General features: G+C 45.4%; 1 protein-coding gene across 6 annotated transcripts in view; it reads left to right on the top strand.

The window, feature by feature from the left end:
* The window catches only part of NCOA1 (nuclear receptor coactivator 1), a 1,575,181-nt gene that overhangs the window by 1,383,527 nt on the left and 169,680 nt on the right, over positions 1–21,974 (top strand). For all 6 annotated transcript variants that reach the window (XM_069605680.1, XM_069605681.1, XM_069605685.1 and 3 more), the window contains 2 exons: positions 14,620–14,776; positions 19,129–19,440. In XM_069605680.1, the coding sequence (XP_069461781.1) occupies positions 14,620–14,776; positions 19,129–19,440 (469 nt within the window). The remainder of the gene's footprint in view (positions 1–14,619; positions 14,777–19,128; positions 19,441–21,974) is intronic.

Below are 21,974 nucleotides of genomic sequence, written 5' to 3'. Positions count from 1 at the left end.
AGGTTTATGAAGGAGACGGCCACATGGACTGTATCTACTGTCTCCACCCGCACCACACGGCGGATACATGTGAGATATGCCAGGGTTTCTCCCAAAAAACCCTTAAGGACCGTAAAAGAAGGCTGGTCGACTGGCTTAATGACGGAGCGGGTGCCTACCCGGCTTCGGAAGTTGGCTCCACGGCCTCCAGGAGCAAGTCGGAGCCTCCATCGAAGAAGGTGCGGCCAGCAGAAATTCGCCCTGAGGACAAGCATAAGGGGAAACATGCTGGATCCTCCTCATCTCATAAAAAGCCCTCCTCCTCCTCATCATCTAAGACGGAGAGGCTGGCGCTGTCTAAATCCTCCTCAGGGGACCGTCCCAGGTCTTCCGTGAGTCGAGAAGCTTCAGCCGGGAAGTCGGCATCAAAATCGACAACGAAGTCTAAAGGCTCGACGACGACGACTTCCTCGTCGACCTCGGTGTCATTGACGATGCCTATTACCGTTCAAGCAGCAGCGGTTGGGATTCCTTCGTCGACGGAAACTCAGTCTATGGCTTGGCTGCCTGAGGTCTATGACCCGATCCCCCCTGAGGTCTTACTGCAGCCAGACACGGCCTGCTCGGCGGAAGGGGAAGGTGACATGGTTCTGCAGCCATTGGATTTAGGCTTACGGCCTTCCACGTCGACGACGACGGCGACGAGTGCGAGCGGGGGTATGGTACCTATATCATCCACGTTGCTGAACCCCCAGACAGTTTTGTCTCTGGATGTGCTTAATACTCTTCAGAAGCTACTACAGCGGCTGGATACCCAGTTCCCTCAACCTGGGACGTCATCGTCACTTCTGTCTGTACCTTCCGTCGACGAGCAAACTTGTACGGCTCGCTCGTCGACGAATCACCCATCGGCTCCCCAGGCGGTAAAAGATCGTCCTCGAGCTCAGGAGGAGGGTGAGTTGTCGGAGTCCGACTCTATACATGATGACTCTGGGTCAGACATCTCCCTGTCACCGTCGAGGGACCCGACATGGAATTCGGATGTAGAATTGGAGTCTACGAGGAGCCAGACACAGCCATCTCCCCCTGATGATGTGGGAGCCTTCCATGCAATGATGGGGAAAGCGTGTTCCGAATTCGGCTTGATTCCTGAGGAGCAGAGGAAAGACTGTTTCCTTTTTGACCATATGGGTCAAAGGAGAAAATCGGTATTTGCCATCCCAATCCTTGACCACGTGTGGCAAGAAGGTCTCAAAACGATGCGCCATCCGTTCTCGGAACCAGCCATAAAGGGACGGATCGAGAAAAAGTTTAAAGCTCCGGAGTCCACTCCAAAATGTCTAACATCACAGCCTTTGTCTGACTCGGTGGTGTCGGCGGCAGCAGCTAGGAAGGCCAGGGTCCAGCAAAAATGTTCAACGCCACCGGAAAGCGAGGCTAGGAGGCAGGACGCATTTGGAAAGAAGGTGCTCTCGGTCGGAGCGACGACAGTAAGAGCAGCCAATTCCTTAGCGATCGTGTCACGATATGATAGGGAAATGTGGCACAAATTAGCCCCTATCCTAGAACACCTGCCAGACGAACACCGAAAAGCAGCTATGTTACTGGTGCGGGACGGCGAGGAGGCCTCGAACCACGCTATTAATATCGCAGTGGACCTAGCAGAGTCTGGTTTCAAACAAATCAACCATGGAGTAGTGCTTCGTCGACAAGCGTGGCTCAAATGTACTACTTTCCGTCCTGAAGTACAGTACAAAGTCCTGGACATGCCATGCGAAGGGGAGCACCTGTTTGGCGAAAAGGTTGATGAAGCGCTGAAAGGGATGAAAGAAGACACGGATACTGCTAGGTCCCTCGGCGCCCTTCAAACGGGTAGAAATTTTCGCTCTTTTCGCCCTTTCAGAGGTGCTTCTGGAAACTCCCGCTTTGGAGCCTCGAGGGACCGTGGATTTAACAGGCCCTCGTACTCTTCACAAGGGTTCAGACGAGCGTCCCAGTCGGCACGTGGAAGCAGGGACTATCAAGCCTCCAGGCGGCGAGGCTCAGGTCCGTCGTCAACGAAGAACAAGCAAACCAGCAACCAATGACGGCCTTCGGAACGTCCTGGGGGGTCGAGTCTCTCATCACTTCGACCGATGGAAATGCATCACCAAAGATCGATGGGTCCTAGACACGATTCGCATGGGTCATGCGCTGCAATTCAAAGACAAGCCTCCGCGTCTTCCTCCTTTATTCTCGACACAGCCCCACCTCCAAATCCTACGACAAGAGGCGGAGCTTATGTTGCGAAAAGGGGCGGTAGAGAGAGTTCCTGTGGCACAGGAAGGCCAAGGAGTTTATTCCAGGTTCTTTGTTGTCAAAAAGCCAAACGGCAAATGGAGGCCCATTCTCGACCTGAGGGTACTCAACAAGTGGCTAAAGAGCCAAAAATTCAAAATGCTAAAACTCCAAGAGGTTATCAGATCGGTGCAACCCATGGACTATCTCTCTTCACTAGACCTTCAGGATGCTTATTTTCACATCCCAATACGCCCACGACACAGGAGATATTTAAGATTCGTCGTCGGGAGAAAGCATTTTCAGTTCAAGGTCCTCCCGTTCGGGCTCAAGTCCTCCCCCAGGACGTTCACCAAGTGCTTGGCCCCTATAGCGGCCCATTTAAGGAAGGATGGTCATCATGTCTATCCATATCTAGACGACTGGCTAATCAGAGGGTCATCCAAGGAACAAACACGAGACAGTCTACGAGCCACAATGTCCATCTTACAGGAACTGGGCTTCGCAATAAACTTCAACAAGTCCTCAGTAGAGCCTTCGAGGACCTTGGTCTTTCTAGGAGCGGAGTTTCATACGCACACAAGCCTGGTGAAACCATCCAGCGAAAGAATTCAGAAACTTCAAAACAAGGCGTCGGAATGGAGCGGCGGTACCAGAGTCTCTGTGCGCAAGTACATGTCCCTGCTAGGGACCATGTCGTCCTGCATTCCGTTAATAAACAACTGCCGTCTGTTTATGAGGCCTTGCCAGGAATTTCTAGCGGACCGTTGGGCACAGAGCAGAGGTCGCTGGTCCGACAGACTGGTCGTCGACGAACAACTAGTTCAAGCACTCGGCTGGTGGAAAGTGTCTACTCACCTAACGAGAGGGATGCCTCTACTGGAACCAGAGTTCCAAAAGACGGTGGTGACGGATGCATCGCTGAGCGGATGGGGAGCTCATCTGGATATGTTACAGGTACAAGGCCAGTGGTCTTTGCAGGAGTCCTCCCTGCATATCAACCTGCTAGAACTGAGAGCAGTGCGATGGGCTCTGAAGTCTTTTCTTCCGCAACTGAGGGACTCGGTGGTGCGTGTCATGACGGACAACACCACTACGATGTTCTACTTGAGGAAACAAGGAGGGACACGTTCCAGGTCCCTATCGACAGAGGCACAGAAAATCTGGCATTGGGCCCTTCAACACAACATACAAATCTTAGCATTTCACCTACCAGGAGTGAAAAACGTGGAAGCCGATGCCCTCAGCAGAGAAATGAACGAAGTTCACGAATGGGTGCTGAACGACCAACAACTTCAACAAGTATTCAAGGAATGGGGACACCCTTCCATAGACCTGTTTGCAACGAAGAACAACAAGAAATGCCATCAGTACGCAAGCAGATGGCCTCAGCAGGGCTCACTGGGGGATGCGTTCTCATTCCCATGGACGAACAAATTCCTGTACGCATTTCCTCCTTTTCCCCTTGTCAGGAGGACGTTGCAATGGATCCTCAGGTACCCATGTCGGGTAATTCTGGTGGCCCCATACTGGGCCAGACAAGTGTGGTTTTCAGACCTACTACACTTAGCGGCGGCGGAACCGATGAGATTCCAGAAGACCCCCGACCTTCTGTCTCGACAGGAGGGTGTCGTTTGGCATCACGACCCGGACAGCCTCAAGTTGACGGCCTGGCTCCTGACTTCGCCGAATTTGGTCGGCTAACGATTCCGGAGGACTGTCGACGTATCCTGCAAGCGGCAAGAGCACCTTCCACAAACGCCTCATACGCGTACAAATGGAAAAGGTTCTGTCAATGGTGTGAGGATCAACCAGGTTTGGCCCCGCAATCGATTAGGCCGGAACAGCTCCTTCCATACTTGCTGTTATTAGCTCAAATGGGCCTGTCGGTGTCGTCAATAAAAGTACACCTAGCAGCCATTTCCAGGTTTACTCGTCGACGGCACTCGGCACCATTGTTCAGCGACCGCCTGATTAAGCACTTCCTTAAAGGCCTCTTTCGGAGTTTCCCTCCAGAGAAGAAATTTCCACCGGAGTGGAGCCTCAATCTGATCTTAACGTCTCTTATGAAACCTCCGTTTGAGCCAATGTCATCATCGTCTCTGAAGTTTCTGTCGTGGAAATTGGCCTTCCTGGTGGCCATCACTTCAGCCCGACGTATCTCAGAAGTTCAGGCTCTAATGGTGGACCCACCATACTTACGATTTTTCAAGACCAAGGTAGTCCTAGCCACTAACCCACAGTTCATACCAAAAGCTCCTTCGGTGTTTCATAAACACTCTTCTATCGTGTTGCCTACGTTTTTTCCGGAGCCATGCTCGGGAGCGGAGCGCATGCTACACACATTGGATGTAAAAAGGGCTCTCAAGTTTTATCTTCATCGTACGCAACCGTTCAGAGAAACGAGACAGCTGTTTGTGGCCTATGGGTTGGGTGCTAGAGGAAAAGCCATTTCAAAGCAAGGACTTTCAAGATGGGTGTCATCTACCATCTCGTACTGCCATTCCAAGGCAGGGAAGCCTCTTCTACGACGGCCAAGAGCTCATTCAACTAGAGCAGCGGCATCGTCGACGGCACTGTGGGCCGGAGTCCCTCTAGGGGACATCTGCATGGCGGCTACCTGGGCGACTACACACACCTTTACCCGCCATTACTGCCTGTCGCAGCAACATGCCGAAGACACCCGGATGGGACAGGCGGTGCTTCGACACCTATTCCAGTAAGGTAAGCCCCGGCTGCGGGGTGGCATCCTGTGGAATTTATGACTGTATGTGGTCCGTTTTTTCCCTATGTAAACTATTACTGATGTATACATAATCTTAGGGAACGGCCTTTTGCGAAGAATGTATAGGGGTTTGCATGCACACCTCCTCTTGGGGGTAGTACTGCTATGTAATCTATTCAAAGCATGTGAATCCATGAAAGATCCAATGCTGGAGAAGGGAATAGTTTCTTACCTGTAACTCCATTTCTCCAGCATTGGTATCTTTCATGGATTCACATGCGCCCACCTGCCTCCCCTGATCATGCAAACCGGTTCCCCCACTACTTTGGGGGCCGAAATCTGAGGGAGCGCGGGGGCGGGGCCTGTATTTATATCATGACGTCCTGACGGCACGGGCACGCATGATACAAAACGAGGTGGATAGGACGCATAAGCGTCGAAAAAGTTTTCCTACGGGAAAGGGTCTATATAATGTACCGGGGATTCCCAGCCTGACGACGGGGAATATTCAAAGCATGTGAATCCATGAAAGATACCAATGCTGGAGAAATGGAGTTACAGGTAAGAAACTATTCCCTTACTACATATTTTATCTTCTATACAGTATCATCACTATCATATCCCTGAAATCCTATTGTTTCCTGATTAAATTGAATTCCATTATATGTTAGGGACTTTGCTAAATATCAGAATGATTATTTCTGTTCAGTGAACTGTTCAAGGAATTACCAGGAACTATGACTTGTTAAACAACATATCTTTATAATAAGTGGCCTACGGCCCACCAATATGAAAACCTGGTGTGCTTTCTCAACATCATGCAATATTGAAATGACTTTAAAATGGTGGGGATTCCTTTTTTGGAATAGTTTCTAAATCTGCTCTTCGGTTCGGTGGGCTTGACGTCCACACATGGAAGAACACTAGTATGTATGACTTCAAAACAGGCCAAGCTCAGACAGCAGCGTTGCATGTCCTGCTATGATGATCACTGTTGTGCCTTGCTTCACCCCTGCTACAGATGATGAGTAATGTTTCCTAAGCTCATTTTTCCCTACGCTTGAAAACATTAAATATTAGTGGATGCAAATATTGCTGCCTTCACAGGCCAGACCAATAGGACACCAGCATGGCTAGCTGTCATGGAGCAGTATGGACGGGGGCCCATAAATATGTTGTCAGGAATTAGGACCACCCTACAGTTAGATGTTGATAAATGGACTGTATCCTTTAACATCAAATGTTTCAAATAAAGTGGATGCAACTAGGAACTCTAGCCCAGTAAGCCACCGAACCATGCATTCATGGACGCAAGTTGAATATATAAGTAAAGGTTCCTACCGCGCCAACATATTGAGTCTTTAATGCTTGCTAATTTCTTCTCGCACCGTCTTATGTGGACTGTGTGCCTTGTATGGCACTTTACGTGTCCCTAACGGTTTGTAGAGCTTGAGTTTGGTTTAAAAAAGCACTGCTTTAGAGTAAAACTACAATTAAATGCGAGTTACTGCTTTTGAAATTAAACTGATATAACCTCTTCTTCCTACTCCTCAGCAACCAGGCTTGCATTCTTCCTTCCTGCATTAAACAATGTCTGTTCAAAAAGTCATCCACACATTTGACAGCCACATTGCTTTCAGCTTCTAACAACTGCTCATCTATGCTTCAAGGGATAAACATTCCTTCTCCTCAGAAATTGCGGGTAGATATTGGGGCTTCTGTTCCACATTGATGTTTTCCTTTCCAGTATCTTTTGTGGTTAGTTTTTTTTGTGTTCAGAAACACCATCAACTCAAATTCGTCAAATGACTGCACTTTTTATTTGCTTATATTATTTCTCTGATCTCTCAATGCAAATGTTTGATTTGGAATTCATCCGTTACTACTTTGGACAATAGGAAGTAGGGATACATTGTGCACTTTGTCCTCAGCACTCTACTGTTGCCAGAGAGAGGACAGACAGAGCGACATACAGTTTGCGTTACACAAGTCCATGGAAGCTTCTTTGCGGTGTCCTGTGCAAAACCACAAAGTCCACCCTCTTTCTCTGGCAAATACTTTGTAATGCAGCCTTTGTTCCCATAGTTTCACACTATCGTAGCTTCTTAGATCCATAACCTTTCCTTCGAGGATTCAAGGTGTAACAAGTTGGCTTGGCCGGTGGTGTATGTTTCCGCTCTGAACAATAACAATTGAAAAGAAATGTGAAAAACATTTAAACAAGCCAAAAATATCTAGAAAATAAATGTGTTTTTAAATTCGTCTGAAAAGTTCAAACAATAATCCTCCTTCTTGTTCACACATTTCACAATGACCGGTCCATTAAAAGTCTGTCAAAGTGAAATGCGCCCTCGGCCACCCATGTCCCTGCTGGGAACCGGTCCATGGTTTGTGCTGTTGCTCAGCCCGGAGTGATGATCTTTTCATCTTTCTGAATGTTGTGATGTGCACATTTCCTAGAATACTATTAGGCCACAGGTGCTTAGTAACCTGCTTGCTCAAAAGCGCCAAGCGTAGAGAAAAAGCAAATTGGATGTGGTTGAACGGGACTACTCTCCCCTCACCCCCAATCAGTTTGGATGCTCACACCGCAGAGAGAAATACAATTGCATTTAAAGAATAGAGGATAGTGTCTCAAACTGGCAAATGTTCAGTTTAAAAAAGTCTGTGAAGATATTAGAAATGAAATATCTGGGTGAATTTGACAACATTTCATATATTGCAAAATGTGCATTCAATGAGTCTTGGTTGTGTTTATTTTACTTTTTCTAAAAATGAGTGCATTCTATATTTGCTTGAATCTGAAAAAGATATTACATCCCGAATATTTAGCAACCTTTTTTTGTTTTGCTATAATGTTGACGGTTTCTCTTAACGTCTGACAGCTTCTCATAAACTGGGACAAGATCTAGGCAACAAGCCATCGGTGAGGATTGATCACGCTCAGTCCACCTGGTTGGTTAATTAGTGCAAAGGTAAATATGAAATCAATAATTAGTGCTACTTTATAAGAGCTATATCACACAACTCAATAGATCTAAAAGAGAATATCAGTGTTTATTAAACACTGGAAGCAAATACCAATGACTAGTGCATTTTGGACCAGCAGGGTCCTTCATCAGGGCAATATCTAATGTAATGATACGGAATAGAAATATATATAATCAACAGCGAAAGTGTGGAAAAATTACACAATGGCATACAATTACAATGGGCAGTTGATCCAAAAGTGACAGTAACCAAACAGCATAATATCATAATCCATATTCAAACAAACACGAGAGAAAAAAACAAAAAGAAAATAGTCAGTAACCAAGTATGATGGCTTGCAGTCATGATGAATAGTTAAACGATCCATCAAGTCCCTACTGGGGATGATGTCCTCCTACGTCCATCTAGTTCCTCTTTGCAGACTACGGATGAGACCCCTTCAAGGGTTTCTTGATGCCAGATTTCAGCAAGTCACCAGCACATGTTATGACAAAATCGCCCTTAATGAGGGATTCTGTCAGGCCCTGAAATGGTGGTCACTTAACCCGCATCTCTCACTAGGGGTTCTCTTTGAGATTCCCGCATATAAGGTGACAGTTGCAATTGGCGCCTAGCTAGAGGGTTGCAGGACACTCATACACCAGAGGCCTCTGGCTCCCGGAAGAAAAGGAATTGCACATCAACGTCCTGGAACTAAGGGCCATTTTCAGAGCTATCAAGTCTTTTCAGCCTCAGCGCCAGGGGAAGGTGGTGCGGGTCTTCACAGACAACACCACCACCAGGATCTATATCAGGAAATGGGGCCGGACGTGTTCCCACGTTCTTGCACAATCTGTGGCACTGGGCCTGCTCAACGGATGTTTCTCATCCCATTTTACCTGGCTGGCGTTCAGAACACCATCGCAAACTCTGAGCAGGGAGCTGCGGTCCTTCAACGAATCGGAGCTACAGCAAGTGTCTTGCGTCTTCAGCGAGTGGGTACTCCCTCAAATCGACCTCTTTGCAACACCTACCAATGACAAGTGTCAGATGTTTGCCAGCAGGTATCCCCAGACCAGGAGTCTGTGGGACGCCTTCTCATTCCCTTTGGAGGGCCTCTTCCTACACGCTTTCACGCCAATTCCTCTGTTGCTAGGATTGATCAACACACTCCAACGTTGCCACTGCACGATGATCCTCATTGCTCGGGCGTGGCCCAGAAAGATCTGGTACTCATACCTTCTCCATCTGTTGGTGGCCCCAGCCATCCAACTGCCTCCCCCTTCTTACCTGCTCTCCAGAGAGGGAGAGAGGGGCAATCCTGCACCACGACCCAACGTCTCTAAGCCTAGCGGCCTGGCTTATGCAGGCCCTAGAATTTGGAACTACTCGTGCCTTTGGAATGCAGGAACATTCTAGCCAAGGCAACGGCCCCTCTAGACTTGCCTGCTACAAACACAAGTGGAAGCGCTTTACAGAGTGGTGCCAGTCACGGAAGATTGTTCTGCTGCACATAACAACACCACAGCTTCGTCCTTACCTGCTCTTGCTTGCCAAGTCTGGCCTTGCCATGTATCTATCAAGATGCACCTGGCCTCCATATCCCAGTACACCCGGGCTCCAGGCAAGCTCTCCCTGTGGTCGCACAAACCTGTTAGGGAGTTCCTCACAGGCCTCTTCAGAATATTCCCTCCGGTGAAGGCTCCTGCCCCTATGTGGGAGCTAAATGTGGTACTGTCAAAACTGATGGGGCCTCTGTTTGAACCTATGCATCGGGCCTCCATGAAGTTTCTGTCATGGAAGACCGCTTCCTAGTGGCTATCACCTCGGGTTGAGGTAATGCAGGCTCTCTCCTGAAGGCTCCATATTTTTTGTTCCATTCAGGTAAGGTGGTTCTGCAAACTCATCCTTCCTTCATGCCAAAGTTCCCATCGGACTATCATCCTTAGTTCTACCGGTTTTCTTTGCAAACCCTTCTTCACCTGCTTAACATGCTTTGTATTTGCTGGATGTTGCGCATTGCTTAAAGTTGTATGTTGCACGCACGAAAGACTTTCGAAACACTTCTCAGATTTTCGTTAATTTTGGACCTGTTGGACATGGGAAGGCCCTGTCTAAGGCTTCCATCTCCAGGTAGCTCTCCGGCTGTATCGTGCATTGCCATCGTATGGCCAACAGACCGCTACCAGGCCGGCCAAGAACCCATTCCACCAGAACCATCTCTCTGGTGTTCCCCTGCACGAAATCTACGGGGCTGCTATGTGGAGGTCTACCCACACCTTCACAAGATTCTGCTGTATCGACAGGGATTCCACAAAAGAGTCCCGGATTTGCCAAGCAGTGCTTTGCAACATGTTTGCATGACATAAGTCTGTTTCAGGGGTAAGTGTATTGCTTCTGTGAGCCTTGCCAGCTCCCGTGGTTGTGTATATGCACTGCTGTGTAATCTTATTTATGCGCATGTGAATCCATGTTCATGCGCATGTGAATCCATGTAAGACACCATGCTATAGAAGAAACAAGTTACTTACCTTTAACTCCTGTTCTACATTGACTTCCTTTCTAGGCCATGATACTGTTTCAAGACTGCATAAATCATCTCTACAAAGTAGTCAAGAGTAGCACATCAGCGTACCTGGTGGCTAAGCTCGACATATCTGGTGGCACATGCACCTCGTGCAGCAATCTGGCCAACCGGCTCAAATCACAACTCGTCCTCAAAGTGAGGATCCGCAAACAATCCTTCTCTTGCCACGCGCCCACGCTCTGGAACTCAAGAGCAGTATCGGCTTGGAATGCCCCCACAATTCTCCAATTTTACATTTCTCAAAACGTGGCTTTCTTCAAAGAGTATTGAATTGATACTCCAATCTTAGGTGAATTTGCTGGCCCTCAGAAAGGTAAGGAGATTACCTAAGAGGCTCTCTCCCCATTGATTGTCATTGGCAGATGGCAAGGCCTGTTTTGGAGAGTCGCTCTTTCATCAATTTCATATTTAAGGTGTTGGTTTCTTGTTAGCTGTTGCCCACTGTTAGGTAGATTTGCCTTCAGCTAAATTTCCAGCGCCCAGGTATATTTCATGTTACATGCTAGTAGGTAAAATGGTGAGGGGTAATGTTTGTGAAAGCTTGGGTGCATATACTCCAGGAAGCCTGGAAGGTGAACATTAGGGGCAAGTTTAAAGGTGTCTTTAGATAAGTGGATACATATCACTCTTCTTGGCTTACATAGCGTTTACTTAATGAGTTCCTGACACTTCAATTGGTAGAATGGCATGAGCAGTCAGTGCAGTCATTCAAAACGAATGGACTGTTTTAAAGACACAGTAAATGCTTTTTATTATCACACAATTAAGGAAGGTCCACACACTAGATCTGTAAAAATGTACTTTTTATGCATTTCTATAATAAAGTTGTGTATAGGATTTAACTATAAAAAATACAGTTAAGTACATATTTAAAATAACTTTGCAGAAGACGGTTAAAAATACAGAGTGGCCTCACTGGACCACACAGGGTTTATATAATTCACTGAAGTTACTGGCTTTCGAAGCAAAATGACCCTCCAAGTCCCAATGTTAAGCGTATAGGTCCATAGAAAACAATTGACCTATGATATCCTATACAGCTAAGTAAAGGGTTTTCACACAAGGCCTTGAAGTCCGTTTGAATGCAACAACAAAAGAAGTTGTACTCACCAAGCCCCTACACAGAAGGTTGCAGATATGAGTATTGATGTCATGAGTAGGGAAGGACATTGTTCGGTTCTGGATGGGTAAGCTCCACACAGCAAGGTAGTCTTACATCCACGGACGAATGGAAGAAACCTTCACAGGTGAGTCAGAAGATCCCGATAAAGAAAAGCATTGATAGATGTTCGAGTGGAGCCCTTGGAGCAGCAGGCGCCTTAGTCTTGGATTGACAGAAAGGTAAGCAGCAGATAACCCCAAGCAGAGGATTTGACCTGTGTTCCCAGTTGATGTCAAGGTGACACTTTAAAGAAATGCAGGCAGTGACTGTAGATCAGCAATAGTTACCCATTGTCTAAAAGGTCACCGATTGTAGTCCAGAAAAAGTACAACAGAACACGTAACCGGAGGTCAGTCACCATGCCGAACGGTACCAGAATCCTGTTACATAAATTTGCCATTGAATAAATGTTCCAGCAGAGACCACGGCTAAGCCAGAATGATGGTAAAACGCAATGTATGTTTTTAGATTTCAAGCAGCACAGGCAGCTCCTGAGAAGGGAAGAACCACTGAAATGCCACCCGAAGAAGGGATTCTTTGTCCCTAATAAATTAGGGGAAAAGAGCACTGATCTCAGTTTCTTCTGGTCAGAGAGTCACAGCTCTTTGCTGTTGGATTTTCAAGGTCTCTATAAGTGTTGGTGAAGCGCCTTTATGGTCATCCTTGAATCCATCTCTTCTCTTGGATGCTCCAGGATTGAATCCCAGCAGTTAACAAACAACATAATGCAGTGTCAGATTTAATGCTAAACCTGAGGGCAGATGATAAACCCTAAACACCAATCATACATACATACACCATTCAACCAGTGATGCCCACCACAGACAAGCTTTTGTGGACATTCTCCCGGTCAAATCCAGGCGATGTACATTCCAGAGAAATGCTAGACATCCAGCACTTGCACATCACACCGGGTAACCCCACACATTCCTTCTTAAGCTCCTGGCTAGAGCCCACAACATGGAAATGACTCTACATGGTCTTTCCTAGTCTTTGCCCAATCACAAACTAGGGCAAAAAGTACAGTTCACTGGTAACTGGATGTCACAAAACCAGATGCTTGATTTTGGAAGCCTCTAACAAATAAAAGGCTTCCTGTGAGTAAAAATAGGCTGCACCTTGTGCAGCGACCCTTTGAAGTTTGTTTTTTGTGGTTAAACAAGTGTCATTTTGACAGTGTTAATTAGGGTTGACTCTTTAATTGACTTTTGGTCTACCCCTTTTCTCTTATTATTGCCCCCCCCCTAACATATGTATTTGGTCAACTCAACCATGCGTAACACAACATGTAGACTATGTAACCACTGCAGACTATTTTATGGTACACAACTAAGAACTTGATCCCGTAAAACTATCTGGATCAAACTACTGACGTTGGGAGACTAAAAGGCATTTTGGCAGTAGCCCCCATAACGGTCCCAAAAGATCCACATACATGAGTCAGATCCACAGTGAGATCCATGTGGTTCTTACTAGGAGAAAAATAATTAGGAGAACCTAAGACAATCGCAAAGTAGTGGGGACTCTCAAAATGTCTGTGAAACTGGACTTTCTTCTTTACACCCGTCCTTCCATAAACCAAGCTTTTACTATTTTTGTTGTCTAGCTATCAACTTGAAGAAAACATTCCTTACATCATATTTTGTTCTTTCTCATGGATACAATCTGAATACATACCTTCATCCGGTTGGAATGGCACAATTATCTCTGCCTGTGTTATGCCCTTTATGAGATAGTTCTACCATTCCTCTTAACCTCTGAACAATGTGGGCTGGAACTGAGGCATGGATGCTCATGAAAAACCAAATATATGCCATTAATGACTCATCTGGTGCCTGAGCGCACATGCCGCCATGATGGATCCAGTAATAGTATCACCTGTGACCCCTGGTCGCTATTTTAAAATGTGCAGTCTAAACCTTAAGGAGGTTCAAAGCAGAGGACTCTATAGAAGGAATAGTGTATCCATCAGAAGGAACATTACCAAAAGTAAGTCATTTGTTATTTTCGCAGTATTGCATTCTTTTCCTGCCAATTTCATGTAATCTAGCAGCAGAGTTTAGAAAGCTTATCAACATAATTCGATCCACTCTGTGGGCGATTCTTTCAGTGTTAAATGGTTTGAAAGGAAGGACTTCCCTTTTAGGAGAAACGCTATTAAGAAGACTCCTTATCAGCCTTTTTATGATGAAATCTCCATGTTGTACAGGCAAAAAGAAGATCTTGCTTGTGAAAGGAGGCAGTGTCATTTCTCCTCCTCTAGATATCCTATATGCCCACAGTGGCAAAACACGTTAGGCAGGACACTCATAACATTGGGTGCTGCCTCTTGTATCCGTGGTAGCCATTAAAGAAATTCCATTTCAGAGGGTCCTTGACCTTTAAGATGACTGCATTCTATGTCAGATGCATATTTTTTAATGTAGCACTTCATGCCAGATTCATCCAGACTCTTAAGTGTTGTAATAATAAGTACTATCTTTATTGCGAAATTGAACAGTACTCCATTTATCGACATTGAAAACTAAAGGGCTGAGTCGGCAATGCCGGGTTTTAAACCTGTGACTGTAGTTAAATCATAAATATCTGATGCAAAGACTTAGCTTATTGAGCTATCATACTGTCCAAACGGCTGGAGGGTATGCAGGCAAGAATCTGCTCAGGAAACCCAGCATTTTGCACAGTAATGCATTGCTGCGTAACTAGCACAGCTAGTATATGGACCATTGTGTAGTGTCTACGTGAATGCCGTTGACTTGGCAAATCTGTTCAGTGGTTAGGTAAATTATAGCCTTAGTCCAAACTTTTTAAAGATTATAGTTGTCGTATCGCAGAACATTCTATGTTATTTTCTTTAAAAATGTAAATACATTCTTACTCGGTTAATTGTCAAAATTTGTTTTGTATTCCTTGTTTTAGCTCACCACTGGATGACCTTCTGAGCCCCCCGACAACTGTTGAAGGTCGGAATGATGAGAAGGCCATCTTAGATCAGCTTGTGTCTTTCCTGAGTGGCAGGGATGAGACAGAGCTGGCTGAGCTAGACCGAGCCCTGGGAATTGACAAACTTGTACAGGTAAAGTATCTATCTACAATCTTGCAAATTTAACTTCCACTGATGTACCATACATGAGTGTTGGAGAGGAAGATTATTAATGTCACCAGCAACCATTAGAGACAGGCAATCCAATGTAGTATTAATTACCAGGTTTTATTGCTCTGCTAATGAATGAGAGTTTATAATTGATTGTCTTAACTAACAATGTATGTAGCTGTATCAAACAATCAACAATGATCGTGGGTGGCTGCCAGGCCCACTTTTGTGACTTTTCTTGTTCACTGAAACACTAAAGATCTGGCTGAATTGTACATTCCTGAACCAATGGGTTTGCATGACGTCCAGTAGCAGGTATTAGAACTGTCACATGGCAGAGCGAACACAAAACTACTAACACCAGCATAAACTTAAAGAGTTTTATTAAACAAATGTAAAGCACAAGATTTTTGCATTACATTGGGCCAGGATGGCCTTAACAAAAAGCTTCTTGGGAAACGTATTCCTATAACTCAGGATTATAGTTGAAGGGCAGCAGACAAAAAGGCATTCAGAAAGTTCCAGACCGGAAGCTCTCCTGTTTAGGTTGCTCTAGCATTCAGTCTTTATAAATTCTTTTAGGGACCACAAGGCCCTCCCCCCTTTTCTCTGGATGTAGGGATTACTCTTTTCCAATTGTCTCAACCCCCACACCCCCTCCATCCCCTTCACTGGGGCTCCCCTTTTCTCTATTACTTATTCCCTTCTTCCAGGGCAAAAGGGGCTCTTCCCCTCTCTCTTAAACTCCGGGAAGTAGTGCCCTGCACACCAGTGCACACCTAGGAATATAGTACATTGCTCCCTCTCCCAGTGATATAGTGCCCTGCTCACTATTCTGTACCTAGGGCTATCATGCCTTGCTCACTCTTTCAGGTATATAGTGCCCTGCAAACTCTCTCACTGCTGCGCAACCCGCTTCTGGGTTTACAGAGATCTCTTCTCACTGGAGTCCACCCTATTCTAGGGATCCAAGGGCTCGCCTCTTCCTCACAGACCATACCCTGCTTCCGGGACACCGCTACACTCTTCTCCAACTCACCAGAGTAGACTCCACTTTTGGGGTTCAGGGAGCCCTTCTTCTCCTCACTGAGCACATCCCTCTTCTGGGATGGATTGTCTCTTCCCCTTGCTGGCACAGACCACCATTTTGGGGTTCAGCTGCGGCTCTTTGATCACCCCCCCCCCCCGCCTGCTAGAGCAAAACCCTCTTGTTGTGTTCAGGGAACTCCCCCCTACGTTGCTGGAGCAAACTCCCCTTTTATGGTTCACTGGGGCTATTCACCCCCTCTTCTGGACTCAAGGGGATCCCTGCTCTGGTGCTCTCCAGCTTCCTCAGCAAACTCCTCTCCTCCGCTACCAGCCAAAAAGACATTGTTTGTGTTTCCTAGCCTCTGTTATATTGACCTCACTGTTCCCCACCCCTCCCACTCCCCATTAGCTGATGCAAACTTTTACATTGATTGAATAACTACCTTCCTAATCTAAGCCAGGTTAAGGACGTCTTCATAAGGCTTTCCACCATCTTGAATTACTTTTAGTTGGCTTCCAAGTGCTGGAGCGGATGTTTGTTAGCTGCTCTGCTCCTGCCTTGCCTCCTGGCTATCCCCGAGCACAGAAGTCAGTTTAGTGGGTTTCTGATTTTGAAAGGGCCATCACACGAAACAGGGAGACCTCTAGTAAGTTTCCACCTGTGCAAAATCGTTTTTGCCTTTGGGAAAGAAGGAAGTATTTCTCATAAATGGTGCCTCTTCAGGGGAGGGAGAAAACAGTTTTCCTTCAAAAGCACTGTTGCTGTGAGAAGGGGATGGCATGAGTTAGGGTTTTTCCCTTTGAGAAACTGAACCTGTTGATTAAGGTGTTTGTCTGGATGGTCTAGTGTTTCCCCGTAGCGTATATTTCCCTGAATCCCTGAAAGACACTCCTCAATCTGCTCCAGGCGTTTGATCTCCAAACCTGATGCATCTTCTGAGATGTAATCCAGAATGCCCGGTTTCTTTTGGACTTAGTACTTTCTTATTAGCTTTCAACTCATGGGGATGGGGAATTGTTCAATTATGTGCTGTCCTACTCTCAGGCGGATTGGGGTTTGGATGTGATGTTTATATTGTGACTGTCACATAACTCTTAGTGTAACTTAATGCTTTTCCATAACTCAAATCTAATTTTCTGTTACTTTTATATTGCTTCATATTATATTATTGGCTATTATCCTTCTTGTATTAAGCCACTGTTAAATCAGCTGTATATTTTTTGTCAACTAAAGAGATAGACTAAGCAGTAGGTATAGAGGATCTCTCGGTGGCAGAAATTCCCACTTCAGTTGCATCCTTTGAAATTACGTTGAGGATCCGTTACATGGAAGTGGGTGGCAGCCATTTCAGTAAATTCCCAACACGTTCCCCTTGTATTTGAATAGTGGATTTATCTTGGAACCCATTGTCATTGCCTACTCGGATTCCTTGTACAATTCTGATTATTGTGCTTATTAAACCAAGACTGCTCAGTGCAGCCTCCTAGAGTGATAGTCAGCAAATTTGTAATATCCGGACCAACCATTAGATGGCAGAATATGAATGACCTGTGACCCTGAACCGATACGGGCACCAGAAATGCTACTACTGGGTAAGTAACGTTTGTCATTCAGTGCTTTTTCAAAGTTTTGTAGAAGATTACCAAACCGGGAGAAAAGAAAAGAACATGAGACCTAAACAGTAAACAAAATGAATTAAGATGCAGCATAAAGCCGAAGAAGCCAAACTCAAAGAAGAAAAAAAGATGATATTTAATGAGGGTATGGAAAGAAGTGTCTCTTGATTGTCCAGCCCCTGGGTTCTCCTAAATCTTCCTCAATAATATTTTGATTCTTATGCAGACCACCCTGTCCCTCATTAATGCTTTAACAATAATCTATTTCTCACCTGCAATGTCTCAGGTGCCCATTATTTCTTCTTTCTTAGATTGTGTAATGCTACCTTATCTTAAACGGATGTCTAATCTCCCACTAACCTACGTTGGGCAACAGTTTAAACAAGCGGTGCGCTGAATGAAATAAATTAGAAACTTTTCAGACGTAGGATAAGACTTTTTAATTATATTCAAAAACGCGATTTGAGTGATACTGAGGTTAGTCAATCCCGGTTTAATCCTAACCAGCACTTCATCAGGAATGACAGTAATAAACAATCTGCTTTTCAGAGATGGCAACGTTTTTTCTGTGCCTCACCACCCACCACTGGTTAAAACTCCTGGTTAATATTAATCAGTGAAGTTGGCAAATGTTCACATTTGGCAGAAAGGCTGTGTAGGACACATGCAGTGAATTCACGTATTGTATTGCAGTAGCTATCTTAAATTGCTGCGTTTGAACTCAGCCGATAGTGTCCTATTGATTAAATACTCAAGGGGTCATTTTTTATTATTTCTCTGTACTTAATACTCTCTGTTGAAAACGGTGAAAACTGCACAGAGGACTTGCCCGTACTGTAGTCCCCTTCATGCAATCTTTCACTACGAAGTGAAGAAAATAAACGCGAACCGGGTTTACGTGCATTATTTGCACTTTGTAGTGTAAATGCTACCCACCATGTAAACAGGAGGCAGTACAGGCATCCCTTTGTTTTGGTGTATTATGCGAATCTTGTGATGTCCTGGTATGGGATGTGTAAAACCACGTGTAAAACGTTTACACATGTAAAATCAAGGGATTTGGAAAATTAGCCCTTAAGGGGGACAAATACACCGCCAGCTTTATGCAATTTAGCCATTTCCAACTAAGGTTCTGGGTAACGTACAATTTAACCCTGGTCAGTTCAATAACGATCATGGATTCAGCAGGAGTCACTAATTGCATTGGGTATTATATTTTTGTCGAGTATTACTGGTGTAGACTTTTGTAAAGTTAATCTTCCTCTGGTGAAAACTGTGTAGATCTTGTGCACATTTGCTAGTGAGAGAGGCCTGTGGTTCTTAGTTCCTGCACACCTACACAAACAAAAGCCCTGTCAAAATCTTTGCTACGCCCAAGTATTGGGGCGTAAATGCAAAATGCAGAAATTTTAAAATAGAAAAATAACAAATTGAACAGAAAAAGGAAAATATCCCCCTCTGTGACAAAAGGTGAAAAGTATATGACAATAATAAACGCAGAAAGGAACAATAGGCAACATGTTTTTGCGCACATTGCGGATCACTAAAATGTTATATTTTTTTTGGCTCTAAGTCTGCAAGTCCTTTTAGGTGTGGGATGTTATATCAAGAATGGACATCCTACAAAGATTGACACTTTTATTCTACTTTAAATCTAATTTTTTTTGTTTATTTCCCACCATGAATAGGGGGGTGGTCTGGAAGCATTAACCGATAGATACCCACAACAGCATGCAGCACCATCCCTGATGATGGAACAGAAACCTGGCATGTACCCTTACCCTTCGGTTTCACCCAGCGCTAGCCTCCATAGTGTCTTTCCCACCATGGTTCGGCAGAAGCCATCTTTTGGATCCATGCCAGTTCAGGTACAACAACCACCTAGAGGAGCCTACCCAACCAACATCGGCATGCAACCAAGACCAACCTTAAATCGGCCGCAAGTTGTTCCAAATCAACTGCGGATACAGTTGCAGCAGAGGCTACAAGGCCAACAACAGGTGAGCATTAATCCTGATTGTGTTTCTTGTTCATGCCCCTTTCTTTTTATAGTAATTGTAATAATCCTTTCAGTTGAAGGGTTGCATGCAAATAGCGCATGTGTCTGGCAAATATGTATGATGAGGCTTTGGGGGAATCAAAGATGCAAAAAGCATTACACAACTTCTCTATACCAGTGCATTGTCACTTGGCATTTTATTTCTTATCACAAAACTATTCTAATATGTTCTGACAAGCAAAACCACGTAATATTTAGTTTTTATTTAGTACTTTCGTTGTACGGAAACTAGCAGCATGGTTGCCAGACTAGGTTATGCAGTGAACTTGGAATGGTTGAGGGTGTTGATTCTCTGGGATATTAGGTATGTCTTTTCAGGATACCGAATAGTAAAATTTGTATTCCTTGTTTCACTTTCATTGACTTGCATCTATCCTGAAAGCCTTTATTGATGTCTTCTTTCCCAGCATTATAAGTGAAGGAGCAGAATGCTGAGTATGTTCATTAGTGAGAGTGAGCGTGGTTGAGGGAAGCTAAGTGGTTACGTTCGAGTTTGAGGAATGAAAGGTGGGGAGAATGGATGCAAGCATGAATGTGTGAAAGGGCAGAGTACTGATCAGTGTGTTCATCAGCATCTCTGGACACGACTGAGTGTGCCGATAAAAATAGTTAACATTCAGATAAAATATCCACAAGGATTTATAACACACTACGCTCATGCAATCAATAGTGGTCTTTGCCGATGTGTGTAAAGAGTCATTTCTCAAAATATTCCTCCCAAGGACGATGTAATAGAGAAAGAGCGAAGGGTAGACAGATGGAATGCAATATTTAATACACTCCAATAGGCTACAGTACTAAAGGTCTGACTACTAGAAATTAATGAAGTGCACAAGTTGGGTCTTCACCCAGAACCGTGTGTGGGGGTGAAAGATTTCTCTGGATCCATGGCAGAGAAAACACTAAGTGCCCAGGAGAGTCAAGACTCAGCAGGCATGGAGAAAACCTGTACTCTGCTCCAGTAAACTGGCATCCTCAGAGAGGGAGGGCCAGATAAAATAGAGTATGCCCTCTAAATACAGTGCAGTGATTCCAGGTGAGGAGTTCAGTTTCATGGTTGAATGCTGGTAGGTTTGAAGCTGATCCCCGTTTGACTGTTGCCTGGGATTGAGAACTCAGTCTGAGCGCAACAAGGCAGGTCCGGTGGAGCTGTTCAAAGACCCATAGGGGAGTGGATAGCTTCCGGACCGTTTGGCTTTCTCTAGGTGGCCTTTACTACCACAGGTTACACAATGGTGAATACCCATTGCACACATCGCTCAGTGTACCTACACAGGAGTTTAAACTACACTGTGTTCAGGTGGTAGCCAGTGGAAACCTTTCAACCCCAAAGAGATGTCCCTTCTTTTTAAGACACTGGAACATACAGGCTGCCCAATTCTGGACCGACGGTGGGTGTCTAAGCGACTCGGTAATACTTTAGATTAGAACCCTGGCCTCAGCTGTCAGCCAATCAGCATAGAGGGAACGCAAACTGAATCTAGTAGCATTTACTGTGCTCTCCTTCTTGGATCTATGACACCATTTGGTTTTGCCTGTCAACTGCCCATGCTGGCACTTCATCCCCCTTCATTAGTATTCAGTCAAGATCTCTTACTGTCTGCTGGGATGGGGTGATTGCTTTACATCTTTATAGTGGAATTACATTTCTCTTGCAGCTCTCCCTCCTCCCAGCTGCTGCCAGCTCGTGACCATGCCAGCATGATCACAAGCATATCTGCCTTCCCCGCGCTTCACTCCTGGACTGTTTTTCTTTTAATATAATGTATTCGCTGCAGGCTGTACCAGCCAGTAACAGACCTTTTCCCTATCAACTTGGGCTGGCAGGCCTTCTACTGACCAATATGGGCGGAAACCAATGCAATCATTGCCTCAATATGTAGTGGTAGGATACAGAAAGTAGTGCTATTCCCATGAAGGCTTCCTCTCAAATCGCGATTCCAACTCTCCATCCGTTCATATCCTTCTGGATCTTTCCTCTGCCTTCGACATGGTCAATCATACCACCCTGGCAAATTGGCTCTGTGACACCCTTGGCATCACAGGCCTGGCTCTTGACTGGTTGTCCTCATTCCTCTCTGACCAACCTCACTAACATCCTGCGGCATCCCTCAAGGCGCTATCCTCTTGCCATGGCTCTTAAAAATCTACCTTTCCCCTCTAGCCCACCTCATCACCTCCTTCTCTCCCCACTTCCAGTGTAATGCAGATGACAAACAGCTCTCCTTAAAGCTTCCCTCCACTTCCCCCTCTCTTATCCCTGACTGTCTACTGCTATTCAGGCGTGGTGTGCTGCCAGTGACCTCTGCCTTAATGTCAGTAACACGAAGACCCTTCTCATTGGGACACCAGCTCTCTCCTTCCCTCCGGTCACCTCTATGGTTCCCCTCCCCTCAACCTCTTGTGAGGCAAAAACCTTGGTGCCATCTTTGACTCCTCTCTCTCCTTCTCGCCTCACATCATGGACCTTGCCAA

The sequence above is a fragment of the Ambystoma mexicanum genome, chromosome 4p (genome assembly GCF_040938575.1).
Source record: "Ambystoma mexicanum isolate Mex_15411 chromosome 4p, UKY_AmexF1_1, whole genome shotgun sequence".
NCBI classification, from domain to species: domain Eukaryota; kingdom Metazoa; phylum Chordata; class Amphibia; order Caudata; family Ambystomatidae; genus Ambystoma; species Ambystoma mexicanum.
This window is presented reverse-complemented; position numbering and strand designations above follow the sequence as displayed.